The sequence below is a fragment of the Otolemur garnettii genome, unplaced genomic scaffold (genome assembly GCF_000181295.1).
Source record: "Otolemur garnettii isolate 467f Iridium unplaced genomic scaffold, OtoGar3 scaffold00004, whole genome shotgun sequence".
NCBI lineage: Eukaryota > Metazoa > Chordata > Mammalia > Primates > Galagidae > Otolemur > Otolemur garnettii.
Genome location: NW_003852399.1, coordinates 13,645,843 through 13,667,158, shown reverse-complemented (window position 1 = coordinate 13,667,158; position 21,316 = coordinate 13,645,843). Strand labels below are relative to the sequence as shown.

Here is a 21,316-nt window from a genome sequence, read left to right as displayed (position 1 = left end):
TATTCATAATGACTGTGAAGTCAAAAACTCACAAGGATCTCATTTACATAGAGACAGCCACTGAGCTCCTGTGAGGCATCCTGTTACTGGGTTAAACTGTGCAGATACAGTGACGATCAAGAAATGAATAGTCTCTTCTCTCCGGAGATTACTTTCATCACTGAATATTAACTAAATCTTAACATTATTCAGTAATATTTTTATTCATACACTTATTTCTTGGGGGATTATTTTGTCTACCCAAAGCATGTAGAAATTCTTCTTTTTTTTTCCCCCAGACAGATTTTTCAAGCAATGGCTTCAGCTGCCTTGAGAAATACTGTTTGCCCAGATGATCTGGTAGCTAGACAATGTATCCGAATGAGAGTGTGCATGTGTGTGCGTGTGTGTGCAAATATGCATGTGTGTGTACTGGCTAATTTTTCCACAATTAAAGAAAACCATGAGGGGTTCTCAAAAAATGTCCCTTTCAAAAAAAAAAAAAAAGATAGCATGGATTGTCTAACTTTTACATCACTTAAAAAATGTACATGCACAATATGCAAATCGGCACATATCCACACCAGTGAAGCTCAGAAAGAAGCTGATGGCTGCTAGCCTCAGAAATAAATTAACATGCAGCTAACATCAGAGGAGCCAGAAATACTCATTGTAAGTGTGAACACATATTTGACTGCAGGACTGTGTCTTTCCTGGGGCTGACCTTATAAATTAAACAGTGTAAATCTCAAGTAAGTGTTTTCTGAACATTCGGATTCACTGTGAACATTAGGGTGCCCTTCAAATTAACATCGAACATTATTAGACTATTGTTGGACATGAACTGCTTCATTACTAGTGACTGAAAAAACATCGGTGTACTTGCACTAACACACAACTTAAGAAAAAAAAAATGGAAGGAGCTGTTCATATCTTGCAGTGTAAAAATTGAAATAGCCAGATTTTTAAACTAAGATACTGTATCTGCATGTAGGAAAACACTTCAAAGCGGGAAATAAAGCTCTTTTCTTGGATGTCCAGAAGAATAATCCCAAGAAAGCACCACTAAGCAGTATCTGAACAGAACACAGCACCAGGGTGTTGCTGAACTAGTTCCTGCTTATAACCAAGTCTTAGTTTAAATGTGCCTTCCGCCGGGAGGAATTTCCTAACCCACCATATCCAGCTATGTCATCAATACATCCAGACATACTTTATCTTTTATGCCACTCGTCCCTCTCATGGTGATCTGTTAAGTCCCTTGTCTTCCCTACTGAACTTTAGGTTCTATGAGGGCACTGCCTACGTGTGGCTTGCTTCTCTTGCATACCTAATGGCTGGCATGATGCACATTTTTGGAGTTACGTAGTGAACATATAAATCAAATAAAGCCATGTAGCTTCTATCAATCATAAAGATTAACTTGGAAAGTTAATTTTTATAAAGATAATAGGGTAAAAGTAGAAGACAAACTCTAACAGGTCCTTTTGTATTTAAGAATCTGACACACCTCAAGCGGTTTTACCTGTTCAGAGAGCAAGTATATAGATCCAAAGTCACACATACGACAAAATTCTCACCTTCAGGTACTATTTGGATCCAAGCAAAGAAGCTGCACACTTTTTAATAGTCTCGTTATAAAAGAAAAATGAGTAACACATTCTCAATATGATCCTTTCCAGTTGGAACAGAGAACAGAATACACACGTGTTAGCCCTTTAATTTAAGAGCTGCTCTGTCTAAAATATGGAATGTCATCCTACTTAGCAAGAACAAATAAATGGATTATGGTTGAGACAGTAAACCAATCAGCATAGAAAGCAAAACCCAGTAAATGGTATAAAAAATACAGATACGATAAATGAGCACATGATCTCAAACAAGTGACCAAAGTGAAGTTTGTGGTCGTCACATCCATTGATACATTATCTGCACTTCTATCAATGATCGTTTATGGGTCCCGCCTTATCACTTTCCCTCATCATCAAAGTCCATCCCAACAGTTCCTGGCCCAATCCTCTTTCTATCCACAGACACTTTCTATCACTTTCTTGGTGCCCCGCAAATATATTACCTGTAGTGTCGGGAAATCTCTTCTTCCACTTGGGTAATAAAATCACATTTGGTACATGAGTGTTCTTTGCTCTCCTTAACTGCGGGCTGCCCATCCGATCCTGGCAAATGATTTGCTTCTTGCTTGACATCGGATGCTTGGGACTCATGCACACTCTCGTAGTGGAAGAGGAGCACATCCACGTCAGGGGTGGTGAACGGACACTGGTGGCACTGGTGCTTGACTCTCGAGCTTCCAGCCGCCCCCGGAGACAAGTGCAGAAGCAAGAGTGCACAGTGGGAACAATTACTTTTTCTACAAGCAAACGGATAAGTAATTTCTCCAAGGTGCTTTTCTGGGCTGCAAAGGCCTCTGGGACAGAATGGACAGTGTTTAATGGTACATTTGTGAATGTTATGGAGCTGTTGGTAATGACGGAGAAGTGGCCCCACTACAATTACATCAGGGCCATGGCTTTTGGAATATCGAAAGTCACAGAACTGACAGTTATAGCTTGTAACCATATTATCCTCTGCCCCCTTGCTGGAGAAGTCCTTCTTTTTCCCCCCACCCGAGCCTTTTTCTGCCTTGGTCATTGGCTCTCCTTCTGCACTTTTGACTGGATCATTCTGATTAATGACAGAGCCCCGGGAAAGCTTATCGTTCAGTTCTGGATTAAGGCCACCTGACTGCACTGCGCCATGCTGCTTGCCGTAATGCTCTAGCAGTTTAAGAGAGCTAGATGACTCACAGCTGAAGCTGCAAAACTTACACCAGTAGTAACTGGTGGCCTCTGTACCATTTTGTCTCGAGGAATCAAGGGGCTTGATGGGTACTGAATAGCCAACAGGAGTGTCATCTCCTGCCTTGACGGTTATCTTATCCTGCCATTTTCCCAAGTCTCCAGAATCACTGGATCGAAGTGCAGGGATGGATTTGTTAGAGTTTTTCTCTGCAGATTTGGCACCCTCTGAGGAGGGGACAGAAGCTTTTATTTTGTTTGGGTGAGTCTGAAGAAAATGTTGTTCTAGCTCAGTTGATGAGTTGCCCATATAAGTGAAATTGCAGAATTTACAGCGGAAATACTTGGTGTTCCCTTGGCAATCTGGTGTTTTCCGTCCAATGCCAATAAACGTTCCACCTGAAGTGACCTATAGAGTAGAAGAAATGAATGTTACTTTAAACATGTCATGAATTCAATGGGCTCCCTACAGGAAGGAGAGGAGATACTGACAAGTATTCCACATCCAAAACTGCAGTAGTACTCCCGCTTATTAGGAAATCACTTGAATCATCATAGCCAAATAAACCCACTCTTTATTTCTTAACAGCGATTCTTTGAGCGGTTCATTATGTTAAACATTTTAGGCCACAGTAACAGATGAAGATAAGTAATGAAAGCACTATAACTAATTCAAAAGGTTTAATAATGCATACTTTTAAAGAAACTCAGAAAAAGCCAATTTTCAAGTGGGTGGGTTTTACCACCTCCTCCAATCAATCACATTCCTACAGAAGCATCCAAATCACGTGAGATTTCTTTTTTGAAAAGCGAAGGGTTGCGGTAAAACCAAAGGAAGTTGCTCAGAGATTACTCAATGCAGACGTTCTCTAAGGCAATCTTCTGTCCAATTTGTACAGATATGAGGCTGTAGGTGAAGATGGGGTCTATCTTCTGAGTGAAATAAAGATGCCAAATGATCACACAGAATGGCTCGTGATCAAACCATGACCATACACAATGAAACTAAAAACAAAATGAATTGGAGTGGGCAGGAAATCTTGGTAAAGGAGGACCAATGTGAACAGTTTCAAACATTTCATAATCTAGGACAAACAAGTAGCAGAAATCTTCCAGGACCTTATGTGATTAAGGTTTTGTCTCATACAAAGAGCCTCTAGCTCCTATGAATAGATCATGGGGATGTTTAAACAACAAAGTAAAATAATTCTACCATTAAAAAAATCACTACTGCTCTGCTTCTCTTCCCAAATTATGCAATTACTGAGTGTCAGGGCTAGAAAGGCCTTCAGAAGGCACTTTATATAAAACCTCCCTCCACTCTCAGTGTGCACCTCAACAGGGAAATCAAGTAAGCAGACAACTGAGTTTTAAACTGAGTTTTTGAAGGAAATGCTCCAAGAAGGAAGAAATGTTCCCTTCCAACCACCAGTGAATTTTTGAATCTTTCCAGCAACCAGATGTAATATATTAAGCAAGTGGCACCATCACGTTCTGCCTTCTTTACCAGCTGCTCAAAAGTGACACGTGTGATCACTGCTCATATCCAAATCACTGCATGAGAAAGTCTCAGGCATTTCAAAATCATTTAAAGGCTCTACTTAAAATGCAAATAACATTCCCATGGTGCACTGAGAGATACGTTTGTACCTGCACTGTACAGGACTGAGGTCTAACTCTTCCTTCCACTAAAGAGAGACCCAGAACTGGAACCGACTGAGTTACCTAAACTCTCTTGGAACAGATTCCTCATTTCTCAATTGGAGCAACCTCTAAATCTATGTCCAGTAATTATAGTTCTAAGAAATGGGCATTCACACATAAACAACTGAGCATTTACTATACATTAAGGTAACAATTTATGAACGTCTCCCTCAACCTTTAATCAAAGGATTATAATGTTTTGCCTCAGATAAGGTCTGTATCTACCATCCCAAGCACACAGATTTCAATCTGTCAATAACAAGAGTATCACCCAATCAGAAAGCTAAGAAGAGGACACCTTTCCAGGCAGCAACCTGACAGGCAGTGGCAGGAGAGAAGCAAAAGCCAGGCACTCCAGGGGAGCAGTCTACGACATTCTCATCTAGCTTTCAAGTGACTAACGCAATTAAACCTTGCACTGAAATGTAATACGTAACACTGTAACATCTGCTTAAATTTCACAATTCACTGGTAGTAAGGAGAAACGTTATTTCCAAAGATTTCCATAATTTAAATGGGCAGCTGTCAATCAGGCACTTTGTTCAGGGACTTAAATTTGAATTGCAAGAGGCCAATTCAGAAGTGTTCCACTCTCCTTTAGTGCAGGCAAAGAGAATGTGCTAAATCTAGAGATGAAAATTGTCTTATTTCAGCTTCTACACTGCTTCAGAGTTGTTGAGCTTAATATAAAACGCTTTGAACTTCCGCTTATAAAACGGAGATTCCCAAGAAACCACCACGTATCGTTGCTACTTCTTTGATTTAGCAATCTTTAAGCCTCGTGTGCTGTGACCACCCTGAAAGGGCTGAACAAAGGGCATGCATATTCTTAAGAAATCCCTAAACATGTGACTTTGAAGTGAACACAAATTACTACTAAGCGCATCAACACCCTCTCCAGGTTATTCTTACTTGACAACAACGTTAAGAATCAGGAAATCCAGGTTAAGAAAGACGAGGAGAGGAGACCATGAAAGAAAGGCAATTTGGTGAAACGTTAGTACAGCATTTTGGTTTAGGACTAACTTGCACTGGGTCTTTTTAATTTGGCAGTATCTACATATCTACATGTGCACGTGTATGATTTTTGTTTTGTTTACCCAGGGAAGATCTGTCAATTCCACTCTTTAAGAAGCTTGTAATGGCTACATATTTTAATTATGATGAAGAATAAATACCTTCATGTTACTTACTATTCTTTTAAAAGCCACCCAAGTGAGCAAATAAAAACTCATGGATCTCACGGAATGGCAAGAAGAACAATATTGATGCGTCTACAGGTTACTTATTTGCCATCTTGGTTAGTATCAGTAAATCATATTAGTACTATAAATTATTGAAAGCAAATATAAAATTATAATCATATATTATAAAAGCCAATTTTGGAAAACATAGTTAGCACTCTATTCCTTTCCTCTTTCAAAAAGAAAACATAAAATCTACGCCTGTATTTGTGGCAACTTTCTAGAGCAATAGATGGACACTTAAGTCATAGAACCGATGTACATCCTTTAAATACTATTCTAAGGCCAAGCGCAGTGGCTCAGGCCTATAATCCTAGCACTCTGGAAGGCTAAGGCAGGTAGACTGGTTGTGCTCAGGAGTTTGAGACCAGCCTGAACTAGAGGGAGACCCTGTCTCTACTAAAAACAGAAAACAAACAAACAAACAAAAACAAACAAACAAACAAAAAACTAGCCCGGCATTGTGGCAGGTGACTGTAGCCCCAGCTACTTGGGAGGGTAAGGCAAGAGGATTGTTTGCTTGAGCCCAAGAGTTTCAGGCTACTGTGAGCTCTGATGGCACCACGGCACTCTCTCCTGCCTTTTGGCATCCTTCACTCTACCCAGGGTGGCAGAGTGAGACTATGCCTCAAAAATAAATGAATAAATAAACAAATAAACAAATAGATAAATACCATTCTAAAGCAAAACACAATTATTTTTAAAGACCGTAAACCCATGTTTACCAATCATATTAATTTTATTTTCATGACCCATAAATATTATCTTAAAACCATTCTTTTCTAGGTTATAAACAAAGATACAACAAACACAGTTATGCAGAATAAGCACAGCAACGGTTTATGCTGAAATTAATTGCTAGGATCCAGGCAAACCTTTCCAATGGTTGAATCCAACAAAGAGTAGAAAAAGGTGCCACTTAGGACTAAAAGAAATCACAAGCAGGCAGCACCTGTGGCTCAAAGGAGTTGGGTGCCAGCCCCATAAACAGGAGGTGGTGGGTTCAAACCCAGCCACGGCCAAAAAAAAAAAAATTATAAAGAAATCACAAGCAGGATAAAGAGCACTGCTTTCCAACTTTCTCCACTTGCTAAGAACTTTAATTATCACCATCCACCTAGCAGTTCTTCTGGTATAGATATGAAGGTATTACAAATGATATTCAACTTTAAACTCTTTTGTCCCCAAAATTACATGTATTCATTCAGTTAGTAGTTACTAAGTGTTAAGCTTGAGGTTCTGTGGAAGAAATTAGGGAGAAAACATTGAACAAGCTGGACCACATCTCTGTTCTTCTTTTTTTTTTAATCATTTTTTAAATTGCAGAATATTAGGGAGTATACACATTTTGTTTACATACTTTGTTTTTTGTGCAGATATCTCTCTGATTTTAAAATTTTAAGATTAAAAAAAAAAAAACCCAGCAGATGAAACCCTTTTTCATTTGTATTTAGTTTTGCCTGTATTTGTTTGCTCCCAGAGGAAGTTCTCTAAGTCAGGTTCTGCGAAAAGATGTATGATTCCACTTCCTGGCACCTCAGCTTCCTCCTCTTTCTGAACATAAATAATATTGGGCACTTTACCATCATGTAGGATCATTATGATCATAGAGTGAGAACTGCAGAGCTGTGCTGTCCAGCTGGAACTTTCTGAGATGGTAGAAATATTGCCTAGCCTTTCCTGACCAATATGGTAGCTGCAAGCCACATGTGGCTATTGAGTATTTTATTTTCTTAGTTTCTCATTAATTTAATTCTAACTAACTGAAATTTAAATAGCACGTGTGTAGGCAACGTTATAGTAGACAGCGCACTCTATAGTAATGTGCCCATGGACAGGGCTGTCATTGAATAAAGTGAACCATCCAAGGAAATTTCTCCCACCAGTGGCTGAGCAGACCAGAGAAGTGGCAAAGCCATTGAGTGACCACTCACGTAGATGTCACTACCTGTATTTTTAGTTGTAAATGAAAAGGTTCGATTTTGCTATTACTCAATCTAATGCGTCAGTGTACATTCCTTCTCAGGCTACAGGAATAGTCTCTTATTTACATTTGGAAAAGAGTCGGGGCTCAAGGCATTTTGGTTGAATTAATGAGTGAGCTGAAGGGAGTGAGCACAGATGGAAATTTCTCACCAAGGTCCCTGAGTTGAAGCCTCAGTAAATCATGGGACCATTACTATGGCCTAACGTACCAAAATGTAAAAAAAATGCATCTTTCACTTCAAAGCAGGTCATTCAAGAAGCAAAGTCCCCTAGAAACACTCAATACAACTATTAGGGCATGAAAAAGGACAGATTCTAAATTTTCACTGACTGAGTACTATAATGGCCTTTTATTCTATTTTAACCTTAGTTATAAAAACCGTTACTTCCCTGTAGTATTTTCCATAGCTTTTCTGTATAATTTATTTACATATGTCTTTTCATAAAAATGTAAAACTTACATAGAGATGAAAAATATAAAAGAGCTGACTTTTTCCAAGGTCATTAATCTCAATTTATTTCTTTCCTCCTTTTAATATGGAATAAAAACGAATGATAATATCTAAAAGCATATGTCAAAGGAAAATATTTTTTAAAGCCTCAGAACTCTGAAAACGACTTTTCGGCACATGTACTTATTCTCAATGTGGCAAAAAAGAGTTGTTGGAACTAAACACAAACCTTTTCTTAGATGTGGTTCATTTTCAAGTACTATAATTGATAGCAACAGAGACAATTATGAGGGTACTAATTTAAGAGGACTTGAGGTTATGGGCTGATAGTCAAAAAAAGGACAACCTTAACAATAAAAAGCTAAGCTGTTTTTTTTTTAAATCTCTGTTTAAATATTGACATTTCAAGCAAAGATGACATACGTAAGGTCTGATCTTGGCTGAAAGTAATGGCAGTCAGAATTAATTTGCTCATATACGCAGGAAGTATTTCTACATATACAGTGCTTCAGAGAAAAAATTCCAGCACATAGAGTGTGCTTCAGGGATATACTTTCGGTAGAGGCTAAACATTTAAAAATCTCAACAACAAATCTAATCATATGGCAATCATTCTCCTCTCCTACCACGCATAGCTGATTCCCGTAGCTCATTCCTATCAGTTTCCCTGCAATAATTCCCTTATCTGGATTCATAAAAGCTAACCCACGAACAGGGGTGGGGGGAATTCAAAGCTTAAACTGGTGTCAGGGACACATGGAAAGGAAAAATACTGTGTATTCTTCACTATACCTATTTTTGTAATTGGCTTTTAGGATTATAGGAAGAAACAGCTCACCCTAAACTGGTTTCTCCTTTTACTCAGTATAATTCTGAACTAATCCTTCCATTGTCATCTGTTATTTAGGGTAATAGCAATAAATCTTAAGGTCAGTCTTAATAGTTTGGATGGCAATCTTTTATAAGGAAAAAAGACCAAAGAGAAAATGCAGGGCAAGATTATACAGCTAAGTGGATTCTCCACAGCACTTCTCTCCTGCATCCGACCTGCCCTTCCCAGAGCTTATAATGGAGATGAATAAGGATTGTGTGTGTGTGTGTGTTCTGAAGACTATGTTAATGGGAAAACAGGAAGTCTAATCTCTGAAAACGTGGACCATCCTTCCCCCCAGGGAAGAGTGCGGGTTGCACGGCTACTGCCAGGCCCTGGGAACACAAAAACAAGTGACAAAGTCCAAAACGGCAACCTGTGGTTTAGCACAAAAAGCTCCCAAGTAAAGAGATGACAACCACGGTGGAGGACCGGCCTCTGCCGAGAAGCATGAGCAGGTTCCATGACAACACAGAGGAAGAAAGAGCACCCGACCCAGACTGGCCAGCCGGCCAGCCAAACGCTTCTGCAGGTGACAACTGAGCTGTGGACAGATGAGTTGACACTTGAAGACAAGCAAGCCTCAAAGGCAGTGATCATGGAAAGATATTTGAGGTGAAGGAAACAAAATGAGTAAAACAATGCAAGTCATTCTCTGGAAATCCCGAAGGGGATTGAGGCCCGATCAGATCTTTAAATGGAATCTGCTATACAACATTACCTGCTCCGTGGTGGTGAGTAATACAAAGCTGCGGCCTTATTCTTACTGTTGCCCCTTTCCACAAGAAGGCAGAGAGTTTAGAAAAGCAAAGTGTTACTGCAGAACCTATAAGCTGTCTAAGTTATAAGTATGGTTAGATAATAGGCTTTTACTCATTCTTTCTTTTTTTTTCGCAGTTTTTGGAGCCAGGTTTGAATCCGCCACCTCTGGTATATGGGGACAGCACCCTACCCCTTCGAGCCACAGGCACCAGCCTAGATGATATGCTTTTTAACAGAAAATAACTATAATTCCTATAAAATGTAAGACAATTGATCTGTAGGTGGAATTTTTAAAAATTCTAGAAAGGAAGAAGGAAGAAAGCAAAGGAGGGAAGCAAGGCCAGCAGAAGAGAAGGAAGAAAAGGACGGAAAGAAGGAAGGAAGGGAGGGAGGGAGGAAAGAGGGAGGAAAAAAGGAAAAGAGGAAGAGAGGAATGAAAAAACAGAAGAGAAAGGAAGAAAAATGGAACAGGATGGAAAAGAAACAAAAGGAAAGGAGAGGAAAAGGAGAAAGGCACAGGGAGGTGAGAAAAAGGCAGGAAAAAAAAAACAGACTAAAAGAGAATAGCAGGAGAAAGAAAAAAGAAAACAACAACCAGAGTTTATAAAAAACGTGAAGGCACTAACAGTAAAAGAAGAAAGATGGAAAGCATGGGCCACACTACGCAACTGTTCAGAGAGAGATAATAACAGAAAGAAACCCAGGGTAACACCAAGACTTCCAGTTTGATTGACTTGAAAATGAGAGTGCTGAGGAAAGGAAGCAAAAAAAAAAAAGTTGTTTGGGGGAACTTCATTTTTACATGTGTTGGCTCTGAGTTACCAGTGGAATATCAAGCTGGAAAAACAGGTCTACAGGTCTTAGAACAAACGATGGTTTATTGTAAGAGTCCCAGAATTAGTACATGACACATGAAAGTACCCAGGTGCTCTTTAATCTTGCATCAAGGGGTCATCTAAATATGAAAGGAGAAAGGCCAGGCAGGTGGAGTGTCTAAATTGCCAAGCTTCTCTCTGTGCCCTACACTTCCCTCGCTTTCAGATTCCAGTGAAATCACACAGCTCCAAGCATGACTAGAGTCTCCATCGCACTCAAATTAGACAAAAAAAGACATTCCAATTTGTCTCTGCCTCTACAGTCAGTCCTGCACTAAATGTAACCAGAGGGTCAAACCCTAATTACACAGCCTTGGAGAACATAAATGGGAACAGGTTGTATCTGCTTAACATTTAACCTTCTTAAAAAAAAATCAACGTTATGCCTCATAACTACAAAAGCAGGAGACGACTCTCAGACTATTAAATCAGAATTTCTTAAACAAGAAATCTCTGAATGAGGGAAACACGAAATAAATCAAACACATGAATACAACTTCCCTTAATTTAGGCATAAAACATTGCACATTTAATGGATTAAACCAAACTCACCCTACCATAATTAGGCAAAACTCACCCTACCATAATTTAGGCAAAACATTGCACATTTAATGGATTAAACCTAACTCACCCTACCATAATTAATTTCTGCAGCAAAAGTACCAGGGATTTTACCTAACAATAAAAGACAAGTCAGCAAATTTAATTTTCTTTTCAAAGATTTCAACTGTAATCTTAGTAAGTTCAAATAAGGTAGCATTGCACTACATGGAGCAGATAACAAGACAATCCCCCCAAGGAATCACTAAACTCCCCAAATTCACTGTGATTCACAGAGAATGCATCAAATTTACCAGTCTTCCACCTCCTCCCACACGTGCGGTTGGCCTGTCTTCAGGACCAGTGTGGCTGTGAAGACAGGCTTCTGTAGCCTGTACCTCCGGGTGTGGATCCCATTCTCTCTACTTACATAACTGGGTGATACCAGGTGGGTTCCTTTCATCATGTGTGTTTCCTCACTTTTTTAAAATGGGCATAATGTTAGCGTCTACTTCCAGGGTTTTTATGAAGATGAGTTGATCAATGTACATAAAGTACTTAGATGCACATATGTACATCAGAAACCCTTAACAGATGTTAAGTATTTTCGAGGTGAATCCAAAATTACAGAAAAAGAAAGAGCCATGCAATTTTTCATTATGTAAACTAAAAGACGAAAGATCAAAAGTTATACAGGAAAATAAATTTGACATTTAACTTTCCATTAAAATTACACAAGAATTTGTCTGATATTCTGAAAATGCCTACCTAACACTTGCTTTAAAAGTTTGAATCATCTCATGAAGAATTCAAGAGGTTTAATGACTCTCAGAACTAGAATCCACGAAAGCAATGAGAAAATGGAAGGGAAAGATTTTTTTCTCTCCCAGCTTTCCTGGTGTCGATGTGTGACTTGTGTCTCTGTGTCTCTAACAGCTGGGCAAACGTAATTACAATGACCCAAGATATAAAAAATACTGAATAATCCCCTGAACTTGATATGGTTAGCAGAGCAGACCATTTGAAAGATAAAACTTTTATTAAGAGTTGAACAATGTTAAATTCGATTGGATGCACTGATAACCATGATTTCTTCTTCTAAACATTCTGCCTGGAAAGAAATGACGATATTCAACAAAAAGACACGTGTTCTTTCAAGGATAACAAATAAACTGGAAATCAAAGAGGAACTGACATTGATCGTACCCTCTCTCATGTAACAAGGCCAAGTGAAGTTTTAACTGTCATTCAGGTAAAAGGATTAGTTAAGATAGTCTAACTATTCTACTTGGTGGTTACATTATCCAGCTCGGCTATCTCCACTGATGAAAATAACCTGGCATGTGCCAGAACTCTGCTTGGCTTTATGGCCTTGGAGTGAACATATGTTTTATTTTGAACACTTTATTACTTGTTAAAGAGACACAGTCCTGAAAGTAAGCACGAGTCCATATGCCAAACTTTCTGTACTCTATATATAGACGGTCTGAATCGATTACAGTCTCATTCACCAGTTTTTCTAAAGTGCGACTATCCTCAACTCAGAAAAACAAAGAAACAGAACCTGCTAAGATCTACAACTTCCCTCCTACTCCAGATCAAAGGAATCGCCCAGGCAAAAAATAAGTGTTTGGAAGTAAAATTCAAGACAAGTCAAAATAAACCACAGTGAGATTCATGTTCCCTGATAGATTTTTTTTTTCAGACCAAACTGCAATCCTCCGTCCAAATGATTGTACTGGTAGTTGTTAAAGATCTACAAACCCCACACAGTTCAATGTGTTAAAAATAAAAATCCAAAAGATGACTTCCTCTCTCTAAAATCTTTTCTTCCTGCTTCTAACATGACATATTATGCAACTCTTGATAAAAATATTTACAGAACAGAAATGTGGCACTTCTAGCTCAAACACAAGTTAGACCCTGGTCAATTAATACGGTGATTCTTCTATTAACCTTAGAATTTCATTAAGGTTCGAAATCAATTTAATAGCTGGAATCCAGTAGCTACCTCCTTGGTGTCCTAAATAATGCAAAGGAATAGAAAAGATTCATTAATATGAAAAGACAACATATACATCATGAGTATATAAAATCGAGGCAGTATAAACCTTTCCCGTGGGAAGCACTACTTGACAGGAGTCCTACTTTTATAACCTGATCTAAGAGCTAAAAGCTCCCCCATAAAAATGATGCAAACACCCTGACGCACAGAACATTAAGTCCTAATGAAACTGCAAAGTCTGTGTGGTTAACTAACGCCGGCCTCCATTCAGCGATGGTTTAAATATAAGCTTAAGAAAGCTGAATTAAAAAGAAAGAAGCTGTAATTACTTTTCTAATAACCCAATCTCTTGTCTTATTATTGGTCCATATGTGAGCCTCAGAGGCTAAATACAGAGAATAAAAATTATGTGAAGGGCTTACCAATCGTGCTACATCCCTTATTTTTAAATATTTAAGTGTAACAAATAATAAATTGTTAGGGAAAATGAAGAACCTGGAAATTAACATCCTGGTCAATTCCATCAGTTCTCACCGAGCCACTTATATCGTCTCTTGTTTTCCTTGGTAAAGAATCAACACCTCTTCTGATTGAGGGTGGGCATGTAACCTCAAGGTGTGTGGGGGAGAATCTCATGAATTCCACAGCCTTAGGAAAGACAGTCCTGGCTGTATGATGGCTATTTACAGTAACCTCCTTTATCTTCCTGGGACTCTGTGTGCTATGCAGCACAAAGAAACAATGTTATTTCTCACTATTTTAACAATTTTGTAATTCTTCCACTCAGTTATTTGTGATGTAATTTACACAGCAGTGTCTGTTATCAGGGCAAATATGCCTACCTTTCTATTATTCCCCCAAATATATGTGAAATAAGCTGAACCTAGAAGTGAAAACATTAGAATATGTTTAAATTACTATACTTTTTTCCTCTAACTACATGCCTCATATTTGTACTCGAGTTGGTTCAAATTATTTAAAACCATCCACATCAAACCAAAATATAGATCAAAGCCACAGAATTGTTTAAGTCCTTTGCTTCTGGCTTCTGTTCCTTTGTTCTCACCCTAAAATGTCATAAATCTATCATTAACCACCAACTGTTCTGAATGTTTCAAAAAAAAAAAAGGCTAGCTTAATTGAAAAAGATGAATAAATTGTTCAACTATTACTCTGGTTAGCTTAAATTGTGGATTTATATATATAATTCTTGCAATTAAATAATTATTTGTCTATAATACTCAGAGTATTACCAACAGTCTTTTCCTCCGAATACACACAAGCCATCAACTCACTGTGTATTTCTAAGGAAACTGCATTAAAGAAATCCTATAGTCAACAATTTATCGTCCACAGCCTTTAGCCTCCACACAGGTCAAGTGCCAAGGAAAGGATCTCTCCAACAGCATCTCAGCAACACAAACTTGTGGTTAAAAAGAGAAATTTCAGATGTGCTTTCATTCAGTTTACACACAGAGAGACGCTGTTCAATCTTTATTTCAGCATTAAAATATTGGTAAATTACTTATTCAGATATGTTCCTAAATCAATATCTGGTGGATGTACAAAGCACCCCCGATCCGCACTGGGCCTATTCATGAATTAAATGTTCTCTTCATAGGCTGAAGTTAACCCTCTAGACTAGTTTCCGAAATATAATTGTTTCTTTGAAATAATCACCCACTCTTCTCACCGATTGCTTTTTTCCCCCTATTTCCAGCACTATTATTTTTCTTTGGGGGAAAAAAAAAATTGGTCTTAACAAGGTTGCCTTCCTGCATGCTATTTCCTGCCACTTTCTGTCTTCTTGACTGTGAGCTGGAAGGATTTAGTGGGCGGCATCGTCTGGGGTCAGCTGTTTTATTTCTACTTCTATTAGTTCAAACCCAGAGAGCTCACACATCTGTTTTATTTCTCAAATCACTACCCAGGAAAAGTGTCCAGCTTGTTCTACCCAAACATAAACTTTACTATAAATAACTAAGAACCTAACAAATAACTGTTTGGGGGAAATGGAAGTGTGTTTAAAAATCTGAATTCTTCCCAACGATAGGCCTTAGTAATCTTCGTTCAGAGCCTTCCTGACAGCCTAAATCAGCTTCCCTCAGAAGTTGTCCCCAGAGTGAACAAACTGAAACTGCTGCCGGAAATCCAGGTATTAACATCATATTACTTGCTAATTATAAAACACCGTTTCACATACTGACATTCTTCACTTCCAGCCCTTTTATCTAACGCACGTATTTGCTTTCCAATCATAGCTTGACAGCAGAGTCTATCTGACATGAGACAGTGGAATGATCTTTAATAAGACAGCAGTTCAAAGCGTGGAGCTTTTATGCATAATAACTATGTTGGCTTCATTTGCTGCTCCACAGAAATAATTTTATTTGTGGAAATTCACAAAGTCAGATGGAATTTTTAGAGCGCTTTACCAAAATGAAACTAGCTTTTTTAAGAGTTCTTCTTTATATCTCCCTCAAAGGAGATCTGATTGCCATTTTGACATTTAAAGGACTTGGAAATTTCTCTTCTGATTCTTCTTACAAGTATTGCAAAATATGATCACTACCTGTTATTTATAACCCCTCTGCCTGTCTTTCTTAATTGGCACTAGGTCAACAGGGAGGTCTAAGGCAAATGAGCTGTAGCTATTGACTGGATGTCAACCACTGATATTTTCAGAGCTTTCGTAGGTCAAATAAGTGTGAGGTGATTTCATTAGTTTTCTGGTACTTCTAATCATTCCTCAAGAAGGTTAATATTAAACCTAATATGTTTTGAAATCCCTTGGCCTAATAATACAATAAAAATCTACAGACTGTAACAAAAATTGATACACTTTCTCAAACTGACCATGAGTCTCGACTCTGTGAAAATTGCAAAAATTAAATGAATACATTTCCTTAGACTAAGTTCCATGTTTCATTCTATTTGCAATGGTAAGTTATTTTTTTTTTTCCATTTCACATATGCCATAAACTAAAGACAGAAAAGTAGATCAAAAAAGTATGCTGGTTTTAATAAAAGTATAAATCTAGATTATTACTAAACGCTTTCATAAATTATTGCCATTTTCCTTAAATGCAGATAGGAATGTTTTCTTGGACTGCACCAAGGCCACTCTGGTGTCCCCGTTACTTATGATCACATTGACTTCTTTTTAATCAATGTAAAATGTTATTCCCACATTTTCATTTGTGATTATTTTGCCTTTTCAGAAGTATATCTCTGCAAATGTCAATATGACCCAAATCTAGTCAAGGTGAGTATCAAAACCAAATCCTAATCCAAGACATAGGAAGATAACTCACTGAAGCAAAGATTATAGCAAAAGCTTTATACTCTGAAAATAGAACAGGCATGAATTATGATCATGTCCAACCATAAAGATTGCTGTCAGTTTTGGAAGAAAGACTGTGAAAATGTCAAATTACCACGAAATATGTCCAGAAAAATGAAGCTGAGCTAATTTGATAAAAAGACTTTTCCCAAACTAGTATAAATGTGGAGATTGTGTTGCATCCTAAGAGGCTAAAGACCATTCTGAACACGTTTCGATGAGGTAGCTGTGGTGTGTGTGTCCACCTCTCCTCCTGGACCTGTCTGGTGTTGGAAGCTTGGTTTTAGTATGCATGTAGGAATTCGCCTTTCATTACTAACATCTTTTTCTGTACAAAGAGATCACAATACAAAGCACAAACCTGCACATCATAGGTCCCATTTAGTAAAACAGGCCGTGAAGAACTGATGTCCTGCAGCACACCAGAAAGCACAGAGCGGTTGACCTTCTGGAAGTCTTTGGAATGGCTGAACTGCACCATGTTATGAAGGGCCAGGATTTTGCTGTCCAGCTCAGCATCCTGCCTGGTGCGGTTATGCAGTCCTAAGTGATACTTTCGGAAGTGCTTAATCAGATCTGTGGGGTCGTTGCCATAGTAACCATATCCACAGATATTGCATTTAAAGTCCTGAAGCTCCGGAGACAGAGGTGCTGGGTCTGGGTTGTCATTCACCAATAAGTCAGTTTTGGATTTATTCATTCTTACACCCCCATCTGAAGGCACTTGTGGGTTTTTTGAGGCCACTGAAACTGGGCTCAAACCTTGACAATTGGCTTGACCACTCTGCACTTGCCCTGTTTCCTCGGTAGCCTTTGGTGACATCTTCTGATCTTCCTTTGTCTCCAGTGAGTCCCCTGACGGGGTACAGGCCATATCTTGAGGGTCATCTGCCTCTGCTCTCTGAGGAGACTTCAAGGGCTCGCAGACTCCCCCAGCAGCTGGAGATGAGAAAGCCAACATATTTCTGTCTGTCACCTCATCATGTGGATAGGAGGGAAGGTTTCCTCCCTTACTGGGGCTTTCATAATTGAAGCCAGCCTTCTCACTCAGGACTGAACTTTTTAAGTCCTTCTTACTGCTAGAAGATGGATCTTGAACATGCAAGCTGTGTTCTTCTTTATTATTTATTTCTGCAGCATCACTCTGATCTGTATTTTCTGACATCTGATCTGCAGAAAATTCTTTGTTCTTTCCAGATACCTTGCTCTCTGTACCTCTAGGCTCCAGGGTCTGGCCCTCGCCTTCACTAGCAACGTTTCTCAGAGGGGGGTTCTTTTTCCGGACCATATCTGTAAAAACGCAGAGAAAACGCAGATGCAGCGTTATTTGGAAGTTACAGACGTGTAACAGAACCCAGAATATTTTACTCATTCTATTCATATTTTTCAGGTGCATAAAAAATAATAAAACATGCACTAAGAAAACCTTGGTTTTTAAAATAGCAAAAATTTGAAACTAAAGCAAACAATTTACATTTAGGATTATTATTTTTGTCATATCACTTTTAAATCATTCTATGAATATGAATGCATCCATATCTATTGCTATGCCTGGGCTTCCTATTATTGCTTCTTCTTCCCTGACAATTATCGTTTTGCTCAGTTTCTTTCTCCAGTTACAGTCAATGATACATATATACAGAGCATGCCAAAAATACACACGCATTTTAAGAAAGTAAAAACTGAATTAAAATTGTATAATATGTACCATAATGTTTGTTATCTTGCATATGGTATCTTATATCTCTTGTAATTGCAGAAGTCAAACACAACTTTGAGTATCACAATTTTAATACAGTTTGGTCCTTTCTTAAAGCGTGTATACGTTTTTTTGGCATTCTCTGTATATATACATGCTTATATATTTATATGTTGTATGTTATACATAATATGTACACATGTTATGTTTATAATATATATATGTTTATAGACTATACATTACATGTTTATTTATATGATATGCATACCTATCTATAAACAATATCTATATAAGAATTCAATATTGTCATACTGTGCAACCAGAATATAAATATGATTTTAACCAAAATATCCTGATAGACAAAAAGACAAACAGCCACTTTTATAAACAGAGTGAAAACTTCCCCATTACTTTCAGGAAACATACAGTTTGATGATAACAAACAGTTTATTTCTGACCTACCAACGAATTTCTTCAAACCACATGTGGAGCTTGCCTGAAAATCAGAAGGACCTCGTGTGCATCCCAGTGGGCAGGGAGGGTCTTACAAGGGCTGATCCAGCGTAACAAGGAAACTAACAAGGAGAAATCCACCTAACTGCGGATTTCTACGCACAGCCTGGTGGAAACAGCCCCAGTCCCACTGCCACGAGTAATGAAGGCTGGCGAAGGGATGTGTTCAGCTGCGCTATATAACATTGTCATTGTTTGGCACAAAACAGCCAACTATTAACAGTTCCCTGGGGTTTACCTTTACATGCTAGATCAACCGTGCCTCTCCAGTATATTAGGGGCACCAGCGACTGAGGTTAAAAGAAGAAGGCTATGACAAATTCTTCCACTGGGGGCTAATGAGTCAGAACACTAAGGATATACAGAAATGGGAAACAATTTGTGTTGTATCAATAAAAGGCTGAATTAGCAAAGGCTAGTCAAGGCCTGAGATCTATCCTGTGGCTTCTGTTCCTTAATCTCTTAGCTAATAAAATGACGATTGCTTTGTAAGTCATCGCCCCAAACTTCTCTTGGAAAATCCCACCTGTGACATTCTTATAAAACAAGCCTTTTAGCCAACTCTCCCATAAGCCCCAATTTAATAGAATTAGTTACACCACTATTGTCCAAAACACACTAAAAAAAAATCCCAATTAAATAATTTGGTTTAATCTGATGTTTTCATCTATCATTTCTCACAAATGCCAAGGAACCATGCTGGCCTTACATATATATATATATATATGTGTGTGTGTGTGTGTGTGTATGTATATACAGGTGTACCTTTGCTTCTGAAAAGATGGTCAAGAAAATTTTCATGATATGAATCACTTAACCATGATAACACACTAGAGTATAAGAAATCATTTACAGGTAAAAGTTCAAATTCACTTTACTGAATAATGTTAAAAATAGTATCACTGTACTTAAGAAACACACTCCTCTTCTTAAACACCAATCATGTTATCAAATACAAAACAGAATCTCTCTCTTGGAACAAAACGAATTATAGGAGGAAAGGCTAAAGTTTTGGGTGACAGCGACGTGCATGAGGCCTCCTGCGGGAAGGAGGGCATAATACACCTCACTGTGGTGGAATTCCCTGGGCCCCCAACTTAACTAAGCTGGATAACCATCACTAAAAGAGAAAACACTGATTAACTAGTTTTTTAAATGTCTGCATTCAATGTTTTATTTGTCAATATCAACATCGTAGGAGCCCTCTGTTCCTCTAACAGAAGGAATAAAAGTAGCCCTGGCGGGGGGTGGGGTGGGGGGGAGTCATAACAAGTGCAACTTTGCAGGGTAGTTTTTCTAGTAGCCAATAAGGGGAAAAAGAGAAAAAGAAAGAAAAAGAATAAAAGGGTAAGCTGAAGAAATTACTGAAAAATCCAAATCTAAGCAAGTATGTACTTAAAGTAAAAGACATTCTAGGGTACAGAATATGAGACATTCATTCCTACACGTAAAAATACGATGGCTTGATATCCATCTCTTGTTTTTCCCTCCAGAATATCCTGATGATTTTTTCCATTACACATAACATCTTTAGCAACTATTTATAATGTTATCTTTCTCGGACAAATACTGAATAACTCCGTCGTTTGTATCTGAACATCTGCTCCTTCACGTAACTAGACTCTTAACAATGACTCACCTAAATAAAATGAGCAAGGTTGCACAAAAAAAGATAAAATCTTATCTGGAAAGACAGGACTCATGAAGAAATAAAAAATAAATAATTGGATTCATTAAAGTTATCCTTCCATCAAAATGAAGAAGAAATGGCTTGTGCCCATATATTAATGTCAAGGTGATTATAAAAATGGAAACATTTTAAATAGCAAGGGAGGGAAGATACTTAAAAGTGAGTAGATCTAAATACATTAAAACATGGAGAAAATTATCTTGTTTTTAAGAACAAAGGAAATTTTAGAGCTTCCTGATTTCTTACTTATTGTTAACGTGGAGAAATGGAAAGGGTCATAGTTTAAAAATTACTCCACCATCATCTTAAGCACCTGGAGAAAATATGATTTAATGAGATTATCGTCTTTCCAAATTTCAGTTCCTTCTTCCACCCAAGAACAGACATTTTGAATGCATATGACTCACTGACTCCTTATGTGGTATGTGGAATAGAGCTCTTAATAATATACATCACAAACAATGTTAAACTGCTAAAACTTCAAAGAAGTATCATAAAGGTCATTTGGGTTTTATTTTTTCTGTTGTGGGAGAAGGGGCATGTTCCCTTTAGTTGCTGTTTTAAAAAAAAATGTGCTTAATTTACTTGACTATACTTTGAAGTAGCTATAGAAAGAATAATTTTTTACTGGAATGGTATCATCATAATTTTTCGGAGTGACATATTATGTAAATATAAGCACATTTGCAATACTTCTAAGTGGAAGACACTCCCCTCGCAAGTCATAAGTTAGATACTGTTAAGACCATAGCCACCCTCAAGTTATTATCTCTAAGACAAATAACAGATTGCACGATGCTTTACTGTGTGCCAAGAACTTTTCCAGTTAACATTTTCACTTGAAAAAATAGATCACAT

General features: G+C 38.0%; 1 protein-coding gene across 4 annotated transcripts in view; it reads right to left on the bottom strand.

The window, feature by feature from the left end:
- Positions 1-21,316, bottom strand: part of TRPS1 (transcriptional repressor GATA binding 1) — a 251,581-nt gene that overhangs the window by 184,388 nt on the left and 45,877 nt on the right. For all 4 annotated transcript variants that reach the window (XM_003782395.2, XM_012809780.1, XM_012809790.2 and 1 more), the window contains 2 exons: positions 16,918-17,846; positions 2,054-3,183 (listed from right to left, as the gene is read on the bottom strand). In XM_003782395.2, coding sequence (XP_003782443.1) covers positions 2,054-3,183; positions 16,918-17,846 — 2,059 coding nt within the window. The remainder of the gene's footprint in view (positions 1-2,053; positions 3,184-16,917; positions 17,847-21,316) is intronic.